Genomic DNA, 12,091 nt, shown 5'->3' on the forward strand with positions numbered 1-12,091 from the left:
TACGGGGCGGTAGTCGTTTAGCTCAGTTACCTTAGCTTTCTTGGGAACAGGAACAATGGTGGCCCTCTTGAAGCTGACTGGGATAGGGATTGATTGAATATGTCCGTAAACACACCAGCCAGCTGGTCTGCGCATGCTCTGAGGATGCGGCTGAGGATGCCATCTGGGCCGGCAGCCTTGCGAGGGTTAACACGTTTAAATGTTTTACTCACGTTGGCTGCAGTGAAGGAGAGCCCTCATGTTTTGGTAGCTGGCCGTGTCAGTGGCACTGTATTGTCCTCAAAGCGAGCAAAAAGTTGTTTCATTTGTCTGGAAGCAAGATATCGGTGTCCGCGACGGGGCTGGTTTTCTTTTTGTGTGTGTGTGAGTGTGTGTTTCCGGTGAAGGTAAGCAGGATATACGTGTTAAACCTCAGTAGCACACGTGTTGTCAACAGTGCTCTATAAAACACACTCAGCTTTATAGGGGCTCTTATCATGGCACTAGAAATTGTTATGTTATTGTCCATAAAGAAACCAATAGCTTTGCTAAAATAATATCCATTCTAAATGAAATGTAGGACACAAAGACTTTTACCAGCAGCTGCATGATGTCTCAACCTAGATTTCCACACCTTGACATTAAAAACCTCTCAAATCTAGAAAGATTTTGAAAGAAGTGATGGAAATGTTTTGGTTAACCTTGTCCCTCACACAGTGTTACTTTGTCTCTCTGTGAGGGAGATTTCACAATTATTCATCTACTGACTGTCAGCAGCAGACACAAGCCAAGGGATCTACTAATGTGCAAAAAAGGAAGAATCTTCAAGTTCCAAGCTGTTCAAATCTCCACACTAGCGTAATACTAAAAAAAATCTATGTAATGGGGATGCACTGTAGCTGTTGTACTAGTATGGATATTGGAACAAAACATAGTTGGTGGTCATTGGAATGTTGGACTGGAGTTTCTGCTTTACTCACTCTCAGTGATGAGCTGGACCTCGTTAGACACAGCAGTTCCTAATGCGTTTTCAGCGTAGCAGCTGTATTTGCCCTTGTATTGGCTCATGGGGCCTGACACCACCCCGGTTTTCATGAAGGTTCCAGAACCCGGAGACACCGACAGGCCCGGGTCATTGGCAGGGATAAATTCTTCCCCATCTTTAGTCCAGCGGAAACTGAGAGAGGGAGGGAGCGGGAGAGCGAGAGAAATAAAGAGAGAGGCAGAGAGACAGAGAGTTAAAGACACAGCTTAACCCTGCAATCAACTCTGTTTGAGTTGAATAGAGGAATGAGTCTGAGCCTTCTGTACTGTCGTGTCAATATACATCTCTTCCTCTACAAATTGAGCTTTTGTTCCACCTAGTACAAGCAGAGACAAAATGACACAGTCCCTTGAGTGTAAAATTACATGTCTCCCTTGCTGTAGTAAGTGCTTCCAACTTACACCCTAAGACACATAGATACCCTGAACGCAGCTCACATTCCAGCCCACTTTCCAGCTTCCACTCTCAAACACCTAGATTCCCTGAACACAGCTCACTCTCCAGATCCCAATCACCTGAATTCTAATCACACGTTCACACACCTGTATGTCATTATCACAAACTATTTAGTTCAGTTGTTTGCACCCCGTCACTGTGAGGTGTTGTTTGTTTTGTGACACATGTCTTTATGAGCGCTGGGTTTCCTGTGATTTACTCCTCCCATGTATAATAGTTATTGCCTGTCTCACTAACGATGCCGGATTTCATGTTATCGTTATTGGTTATCGGATTTCATGTTATCTACCTATTGCCTGGACTACGTTACTAACCTTTTCCCTGCCTGTACTGTTGTCCTTTTGGACCTCCTGTGTATGACCTTCTGCCTGCCCCTGGACCCTGCCTCCTCCTGTGTATGACCTTCTGCCTGCCCCTGGACCCAGCTACCTGCCGCCTCCTGTGTATGACCTTCTGCCTGCCCCTGGACCCAGCTACCTGCTTCCTCCTGTGTATGACCTTCTGCCTGCCCCTGGACCCAGCTACCTGCCTCCTCCTGTGTATGACCTTCTGCCTGCCCCTGGACCCAGCTACCTGCCTCCTCCTGTGTATGACCTTCTGCCTGCCCCTTGACCCAGCTACCTGCTTCCTCCTGTGTATGAACTTCTGCCTGCCCCTGGACCCAGCTTCCTGCCTCCTCCTGTGTATGACCTTCTGCCTGCCCCTGGACTCATCTACCTGCTTCCTCCTGTGTATGACCTTCTGCCTGCCCCTGGACCCAGCTACCTGCTTCCTCCTGTGTATGTCCTTCTGCACTTGAAACCACCTCTCTGTCTCCTCTCATGTTCATTACAATAAGTAGTGGGAATACATCCCAAATAGCACACTATTCCCTACAAAGTGCACAACTTTTTTTTTTTACCAGTGCCCATGTGAAAAGTAGTGCACTTTAAAGGTAATAGTGTGTCATTTGGAATGCAAGCCTGTGACTGAGGAGCTGTGCTCTCATGTAATTCTAATGGAACATTTCTAGATGTCTGAAAAACTACATGTTATGTTCCTTACAAAACAGTTAAGAAAAACAGATCACAGTTCTACTGTAGTTATAGCAGTGAAGTGTGGTAATTGGGACACACTGCACTTTATATTAACCACAGTTTTTTTCTGCGGGTTTGGTGTTAGGTAACTAACTCGGGAGGAGGGTTCCCTGATGCTTCGCAGGTCAGGAGGATGTCTTCAGCACCGAACACAGTGATGGACTCAGGCTGGGTGGTGATCACTGGGGGTTTCTTAACTGGACGGGAGAGACACAAAGTTAGCACACACACACATCGATACATTTTTCACCTAATCGGCTCAGGTATTCGAACCAGAAACCTTTTTGTTACTGGCCCAAATGCTCTTAACCGTTAGGCTACCTGCCACCCCACACAGTCCTAAAGCCCATAGTCCTACTAACTACAGCCCACCACCCTACAGCTCAACTGTGCTACCTATATTCTGACTCACACAGGGGTTAATAGCCCACCAACTAGTATCGACAGTCCTACTGCCACTGACAGGAGCTGGCTCACAGAGGGACTCAGTGATAGCAGTCATTTCCATTTCCTGAAACATAATGGGGGAATGTATTCCATCATGTCACTAAAGTCCCCCACGAGAATAGACGGAAATGGAGAGATGGGGACGGGGAGAGAATGGGTTGAGAACAGAGGAAAGTGATGGTGTATATCAATGCTAAGGAGACAGTAGTGTAATATATATATTACATTAGCTGAGTGGTAGAAAAGACAGGGCCTTGGGGATGAGAGGAGATAATGTAGAAAAAGATGAGTGATTCCTCTTTCTACTATTATGATGTACTGTTATGATCATTAAACACCCACTCATATCCGACTCATAAAACCCTACATACTAGGACTCATAAAACCCTACATACTAGGACTCATAAAACCCTACATACTAGGACTCATAAAACCCTACATACTAGGACTCATAAAACCCTACATACTAGGACTCATAAAACCCTACATACTAGGACTCATAAAACCCTACATACTAGGACTCATAAAACCCTACATACTAGGACGTGGTTCAGCGATAAAGAACATGGTAACTTTATCCAAAATGGCACCCTTTTCCCTTAGGGCTCTGGTCAAAGGTGGTGCATTATATAGGGAGCCATTTGGGACAATAGCCATATTCTATACATTCTCTATTGCCATATGTTGTATGACTAGGGATGCAAAGGTCACTTACCAAAGTTAAAGGAATCTTCTATAATTTTGGTAGTTAACAGAAATGTATGTTATCTATCGTGACTTTGGTAATTTATACTTTAACTTAAAACATTTGTTTTGTCGTATATAGTATTCACGTAGTATTTCTAGTGGATATACCATATGGTTCTTGCCATTATTTTGGCAACTCTTCAAACTATTGACTTTTTTCACAACTGCCACCAGTTTGACACCAAAACAAGGACAACAAAACATATGAACATAGTAAAATAAATACAAGTTTGTAAAAATATATACAGTACCAGTCAAAGGTTTGGACAAGGGTTTTTCTGCCTTTATTATTATTATTTTTGTTGATGGTTTATATTTAGGTTTTACAACTTTGTCATTTTTTTTAATCATCTTCTTTCATATATTTTACATGTAATAAGGCCACACAGAGGACCAGAGATCATTCCAGTCACCTGTGATAATCTGAAGTACCCAAAGGGGCCACTAGATGTCTTGTGATACATTACATAAAATCCTTAACAGAAAAAAATGCTGGTAATTTACTGGTAAACTTTGTAAGTTTCCAGTAATATACCCTTTTTTTGCACCTTATTTATGACGCCTGTTGGTTTTTCATGTTCAGTGTTTTCAGTATGTGGGCTGGAAAATTGTTGTCTTTTTTCAATTGTTTTTGCCAGTGTGAACTACATTCTCTAGAGGTCAATGGTACTTGTTGGTTGGGTTCTGATTTGACTCTGAATGAAAAAGACAGACCCAGTCTCAAGGATACATTTACATTATGGAACATGAGTAGGTAAATGGTCAAAGGAAGGCAGGAGATGAAGGGAGGAGAAATGGAGGGAAGGATAGAGAGGAGGGATGAAAAGAGAGGCAGAGGGTGAGATGGAAGTAGGAGGGAGAGACAGAGAGAGACACAGAGGAAGAAACAGAGGGATCGGGAGGCGGAGAGACCAATGAGCAAAGGTCAAGGACAGGGAGGGAGACAGAGAGAGGCAGACAGGCAGTGGCATGTATTTATGGGTGCTAATGGAAGCCAGGCTTCCCCAAAAAATTTACAGGAAAAAAAGTTAGATTTTGTCTCTCTGTGTTTCATAATTGTCCTTCAATTTTCAAGAGACTGAATGTGTCTCAACGGAGTAAGCATCCGAGCGAGCGAAACTGTGCCGCCCTGTCTCAGTATGTGTAGCCCATCTATCTGATGCTATCTGATCAAAACGAGCAAGACATTGTTGTCGCCCGTAGCATTGAATGCAAGGGAAGCCAACAAGCATTTGGCCTCCCTTGATAAAAAATATATACAATAATAGCCAATCCAGCGTTTGGCTAAACTGAGTGAACTCAACTGTGAATGGTCCTGGCGCACCAAAAAACTGTTTCAAGGGAAGCCGGTTTGAATTTGGCTTCACACCAATCACATCACATCAAAAGCCAAACGCCATTAACAGAAAAAAACTTTAATTGTTGCATCTAGTTGTTGTTGTCCTCCGGTGGCTAGCTAGCTAGATAGCTAAAATTGTCCCTTTCCTAAATTAGCCATGGATGGAGATTTTGATTTGGTCTTGTGGTTTTACTTAATTCTCCATATTGGCCAATGATTATAGTGGTGATTCTGATCCAACCATGAATTCATAATATGGCTTCTGACCTGAGAGGATGGAAGTTCAACATGTAGCTAGATGTAGTAGACTAATGTTAACTAGCTGGCTAATCGTTGCCCATGAAAGGAAGTTAGGCTAGTGAGTAAGCATTTTAGCCAGGTAGCCTAGGACAACAAAAACTAAAAGTGTGTACTGTATCACAGAGTGATAGACAGTTTTGGCAACAAGAAAGAGAGGAGGATGGTGTTGGTGTTTCTCTACAAGTAGGGGGAGTAAACACACTTTTTCAACTTGCACACACTCACACAGACATACATCAGAACCATGGAAAGACACATCATATTTAGCTCATGTTGATTGGACTAAATTATTTTTGGAATCTTTTAGTTGTCACTATATTAGACTAAGCAGAGGTGATTTGATGATGTTGACGTTGAAATGGTGCTGGAATAGTGGAGGCAGCTCCTGTTTTCTTTGCAACTTGCGTTAACTCTTCGATGTTCTTAACCAATAGTTGTTTAGTAGAAACATGAACTTGCTTAACTATGCTGTAAGTCTGTTACTGTACATGCAATATGCTTTGTGGACTTCACTGGACAGATGTTGCTGTCCGGTTTTGTGGTGAAACATGTGCGGTTGAATTTATTCTGCCACTGTGACTTCTTATTGTCTCGGTCTTAGGCCTGTATATCACAGTGCCAAGGCCTATGAACTAACTAGATTATAGAGCAAACAACGCAATTATCACAACACATAGGTTGTAAAATGGCGCACTGCTACTACAGACAGGAGATAGGGATGAGAGAGAGAGAGAGAGAGAGAGAGAAAGAGAGAGAGAAAGAGAGAGAGAGAGAGAGAGAGAGAGAGAGAAAGAAAGAAATAGAGAGAGAGAAAGAGAGAGAGAGAGAGAGAGAGAGAGAGAGAGACTGTAATGACAGAGGTAAGAAGACAGTTTTTCAGCTGATCAGATTTATGTCTGAAGCCTCTAGCTGCTCTATTATTGTAAGAAGAATTGTCAGGTTACACTCGTTTCTAACGGTTACACTCGTATTTTAACAGTTACACTCGTATTTTAACAGTTACACTCGTATTTTAACAGTTACACTTGTATTTTAACAGTTACACTTGTATTTTAACAGTTACACTTGTATTTTAACAGTTACACTCGTATTTTAACAGTTACACTCGTATTTTAACAGTTACACTCGTATTTTAACAGTTACACTCGTATTTTAACAGTTACACTTGTATTTTAACAGTTACACTTGTATTTTAACAGTTACACTTGTATTTTAACAGTTACACTCGTATTTTAACGGTTACACTCGTATTTTAACAGTTACACTCGTATTTTAACAGTTACACTTGTATTTTAACGGTTACACTCGTATTTTAACAGTTACACTCGTATTTTAACAGTTACACTCGTATTTTAACAGTTACACTCATATTTTAACAGTTACACTTGTATTTTAACAGTTACACTTGTATTTTAACAGTTACACTTGTATTTTAACAGTTACACTTGTATTTTAACGGTTACACTCATATTTTAACAGTTACACTCGTATTTTAACAGTTACACTCGTATTTTAACAGTTACACTTGTATTTTAACAGTTACACTCGTATTTTAACAGTTACACTTGTATTTTAACAGTTACACTCGTATTTTAACAGTTACACTCGTATTTTAACAGTTACACTTGTATTTTAACGGTTACACTCGTATTTTAACAGTTACACTCGTATTTTAACAGTTACACTTGTATTTTAACAGTTACACTTGTATTTTAACAGTTACACTTGTATTTTAACAGTTACACTTGTATTGTTACACTTGTATTTTAACAGTTACACTTGTATTTTAACAGTTACACTTGTATTTTAACAGTTACACTCATATTTTAACAGTTACACTCGTATTTGAACAGTTACACTTGTATTTTAACAGTTACACTCGTATTTTAACAGTTACACTTGTATTTTAACAGTTACACTCGTATTTTAACAGTTACACTCGTATTTTAACAGTTACACTTGTATTTTAACGGTTACACTCGTATTTTAACAGTTACACTCGTATTTTAACAGTTACACTTGTATTTTAACAGTTACACTTGTATTTTAACAGTTACACTTGTATTTTAACAGTTACACTTGTATTGTTACACTTGTATTTTAACAGTTACACTTGTATTTTAACAGTTACACTTGTATTTTAACAGTTACACTCATATTTTAACAGTTACACTCGTATTTTAACAGTTACACTTGTATTTTAACAGTTACACTCATATTTTAACAGTTACACTTGTATTTTAACAGTTACACTTGTATTTTAACAGTTACACTTGCGTTTTATTTGTATACGTCTTTTTGTATTTCCTCCTCTCTTTCAGACTATTTTTTAAGTCCCCCTTTCTTTGATCCGATATCACTATTCCTGTTTTAGAGAGCGGTGTACTTCTCTTCCTCCTAATTCCTGTAGGTATCACCTCCTCCAAGACGAAGAAAGCAAGACTACATTTAGACTCACTAATGTGAAGGAGTCACACTAAAGCCAGATGTATTAAGGTGAAGTGGGAGGCTGAGGGTTTGTATTGTGTGCTGTGTTTGCAGGAATATTTTCTCATAATGAAGTTCTTTACTATGGGGCTGTGGCAACAACTTGTAGCTTTTACTGCACTTCGACAGACAGACAGACAGACAGACAGACAGACAGACAGACAGACAGACAGACAGACATCAATATGGTTAAAAGCAAAAGGAAGTAAAGCACTTACATTCATTTATTTGGTCTGTTAGTCCAGAGATGCAGAGCAGTAAGAGAGCAAGGCAGAACAAGAAAGGAAGTATGTTACAGTCAAGACAGTCTGGCAGGAAATGTCATTACACCGTAGCCAACATCGGTACTTGCCCTCATTTTCCCAACATTGAGAAGCAATGACCACCAATGGGCTATAAATATGTATTCTACCTATTTCAATAAACAATGATTTTTACCCCCTCGTGGTCTCCCTGAGAGGAATTTAGATGTGGGTGTTGTATTGATTGAGGTAACAGTCTCAGTGACTCTCATTGACATTAGAGAGGCTTGTTAATTCAACAGTAGACACCTTGACCTTTACAATCGCCAGAATCTGGTCCTCCACCTCTTCCTCTTCCTCTTCCTCCTACTGCTGCAACTATTCAACCTGCCTCTCCTCCTCTTCCTCTTCTTTCTCTTCCTCCTCCTCCTACTGCTACAACTATTCAACCTACCTCTCCTCCTCCTCCTCCTCTTCTTTCTCTTCCTCCTCCTCCTACTGCTGCAACTATTCAACCTGCCTCTCCTCCTCCTCCTCTTCCTTCTCTTCCTCCTCCTCCTACTGCTACAACTATTCAACCTGCCTCTCCTCCTCCTCCTCTTTCTCTTCCTCCTCCTCCTACTGCTGCAACTATTCAACCTGCCTCCTCCCCCTCCTCCTCTTTCTCTTCCTCCTCCTCTTACTGCTACAACTATTCAACCTGCCTCTCCTCCTCCTCCTCCTCTTTCTCTTCCTCCTCCTCCTACTGCTGCAACTATTCAACCTGCCTCCTCCCCCTCCTCCTCTTTCTCTTCCTCCTCCTCCTACTGCTACAACTATTCAACCTGCCTCTCCTCCTCCTCCTCTTCCTTCTCTTCCTCTTCCTCCTACTGCTACAACTATTCAACCTGCCTCTCCTCCTCCTCCTCCTCTTTCTCTTCCTCCTCCTCCTACTGCTGCAACTATTCAACCTGCCTCTCCTCCTCCTCCTCCTCTTTCTCTTCCTCCTCCTCCTCCTCCAACTGCTACAACTTTTCAACCTGCCTCTCCTCCTCCTCCTCTTCCTTCTCTTCCTCTTCCTCCTACTGCTACAACTATTCAACCTGCCTCTCCTCCTCCTCCTCATCCTCCTCTTTCTCTTCCTCCTCCTCCTACTGCTGCAACTATTCAACCTGCCTCTCCTCCTCCTCCTCTTTCTCTTCCTCCTCCTCCTACTGCTACAACTATTCAACCTGCCTCTCCTCCTCCTCCTCTTCCTTCTCTTCCTCCTCCTCCTACTGCTGCAACTATTCAACCTGCCTCTCCTCCTCCTCCTCCTCTTTCTCTTCCTCCTCCTCCTACTGCTACAACTATTCAACCTGCCTCTCCTCCTCTTCCTCTTCTTTCTCTTCCTCCTCCTCCTACTGCTGCAACTATTCAACCTGCCTCTCCTCCTCCTCCTCCTCTTTCTCTTCCTCCTCCTCCTACTGCTACAACTATTCAACCTGCCTCTCCTCCTCCTCCTCTTCCTTCTCCTCTTCCTCCTACTGCTACAACTATTCAACCTGCCTCTCCTCCTCCTCCTCCTCTTTCTCTTCCTCCTCCTACTGCTGCAACTATTCAACCTGCCTCTCCTCCTCTTCCTCTTCTTTCTCTTCCTCCTCCTCCTACTGCTGCAACTATTCAACCTGCCTCTCCTCCTCTTCCTCTTCTTTCTCTTCCTCCTCCTCCTACTGCTGCAACTATTCAACCTGCCTCTCCTCCTCCTCCTCTTCCTTCTCTTCCTCCTCCTCCTACTGCTGCAACTATTCAACCTGCCTCTCCTCCTCCTCCTCTTCCTTCTCTTCTTCCTCCTCCTACTGCTGCAACTATTCAACCTACCTCTCCTCCTCTTCCTCTTCCTTCTCTTCTTCCTCCTCCTACTGCTGCAACTATTCAACCTGCCTCTCCTCCCCCTCCTCTTCCTTCTCTTCCTCCTCCTCCTACTGCTGCGAGTATTCAACCTGCCTCTCCTCCTCCTCTTCCTTGCACTATATAGTAGTGTAGTATATAGTAGTGTACTAGTAGTGTACTATATTGTACTGTACTATATAGTAGTGTACTTGTAGTGCACTATATAGTACTGTACTATATAGTAGTGTACTTGTAGTGCACTATATAGTACTGTACTATATAGTAGTGTACTTGTAGTGCACTATATAGTAGTGTAGTATATAGTAGTGTACTTGTAGTGCACTACATAGTAGTGTAGTATATAGTAGTGTACTAGTAGTGCGCTACATAGTAGTGTAGTATATAGTAGTGTACTAGTAGTGTACTATAAAGGGAATAGGGTGTCATTTGGAACACATCCACAGTCCTCTAACTCTGTTATTAAATCAAAGATGTAGAAAACTCAGCAACCTTGAAGTATAAGAATCAATTTCCCTTCAGGCCCACAAACTCAGTCTGTCTGCTCCTTGTGTTGTATAACTCAATTCCCTGTTGAACTACCCCGGCCTTCCAATCAGAATCTGATTTGCACCAAGGAAACCAGATCAATAGAATGACTAATGAATGAGTTGAGGTAATCAATTAAAAAGTAATTAGACACACTATGCACATAAACACAGATTGAATGCCCCAAAAACTCAGTGACCCTCCCTGTCTTCGTGGTTTAACACAATAGGTTTGATTTGGCTGCTGGGGAGCAAGGAGACCCCAGCTCTGCTAAAACCATTGACAACCATGTGTCGTTTTCAAGGAATTGTTCAATAAATGTTATAACTATTTAGTTTTAATATCATCACATATTGAGCATAGCCAGAACCTCATCACTACTGTCTCTGATCTGGCAGACTCACTAAACACAAGTTCTTTGTTTGTAAATTATGACTGGAGTGTGCCCCTGGCTATCCATAAATAAATAAACAAGAAAATCGTGCCATCTGACTTTAACTTTCACTTGAGTCCTTTTTGGGGGCAACCAATAAATCTTCTTTGGGATCGGTGTCCCTTCCACGGGATGGTTGAGCTAACATAGGCTAATGCGAATAGCATGAGGTTATAAGTAACAGGAAAATGGATACGGCTAATGGCTGTATCCAGGCACTCCACGGTGCGTCGTGGCTAAGAACATCCCTATGTTGGCCAAATACCACAAACTCTCGGGCCTTATTGCTTAAATATATATTATGTTATATTACATATACAATACATTGATGTGTAAATAAGGTGAAGATGGTGAACTCACAGTTAGAAGGTATGTGTATGGCTCCTTGGCTGAGCTGGGGGGCGTGGGATAGGAGGAGAGAGAAGAGAGGGAGGAGGAGGATAGGGTGGAGGAGGAGATGGGGGCGTCGCCCCCTACTGCCAACCTGATGTTGCTGAGTGTGAGGCATTGCTCACTGTCCCATCAACGTCCCACCTGCTCAACACACACGTGAAACGCACACAGAGGGCAATCTGCACACACTCCTGCCGAGCGAGCGTGTGACTCTCTCTCTGTCTCTGTTGTCACGCCCGATGTTCAGCCAGAGTTTCTCTTCCTTTTCTTCTACCTTTTTCTCCTGGTTTCCTTTGGCTCTCAGCCTCTCTCTCTTTTTTCTCTCTTTTTCGCTCAGGTCCACACCCTCCTGCAGTCTTCCCTAAAAGAAGGGGGAGAAGGGAGGGAGGTGGGGAGAAGAGAGGGAGGGGGACGGGGGCCTGTGTCAGAATAAGAGAAAAATTACCCTGCACCATGTGGTCAGGGCTAGATAGAGCCAGGAACACACACACACACACACATCCAGTAGCATGTTCATTCCTAGTTTAAAGACAACTCGCAGGAAAACTGCACATTAAGGTAATGACATCGATTTTTTTATTGATGTAGTTATGTCCTTTAGCTGTTCTTGTCTAATGATATTCTGTGTTATGTTTCATGTTTTGTGTGGACCCCAGGAAGAGTAGCTGCTGCTTTTGCAACAGCTAATGGGGATCCTAATAAAATACCCCCAAAATACCAGTGTCCATTATGGAAGGACCAATCAGATAA

General features: G+C 42.4%; 1 protein-coding gene across 1 annotated transcript in view; it reads right to left on the reverse strand.

The window, feature by feature from the left end:
* The window catches only part of LOC139416851 (neural cell adhesion molecule L1-like), a 135,315-nt gene that overhangs the window by 52,417 nt on the left and 70,807 nt on the right, over nucleotides 1–12,091 (reverse strand). The window contains exons 2-4 of the mRNA XM_071165987.1: nucleotides 11,309–11,702; nucleotides 2,651–2,753; nucleotides 960–1,156 (exon numbers count right to left, since the gene is read on the reverse strand). Coding sequence (XP_071022088.1) covers nucleotides 960–1,156; nucleotides 2,651–2,753; nucleotides 11,309–11,456 — 448 coding nt within the window. The 5' untranslated portion in view covers nucleotides 11,457–11,702. The remainder of the gene's footprint in view (nucleotides 1–959; nucleotides 1,157–2,650; nucleotides 2,754–11,308; nucleotides 11,703–12,091) is intronic.

Source organism: Oncorhynchus clarkii, chromosome 9 (genome assembly GCF_045791955.1).
Source record: "Oncorhynchus clarkii lewisi isolate Uvic-CL-2024 chromosome 9, UVic_Ocla_1.0, whole genome shotgun sequence".
Classification (NCBI taxonomy): domain Eukaryota; kingdom Metazoa; phylum Chordata; class Actinopteri; order Salmoniformes; family Salmonidae; genus Oncorhynchus; species Oncorhynchus clarkii.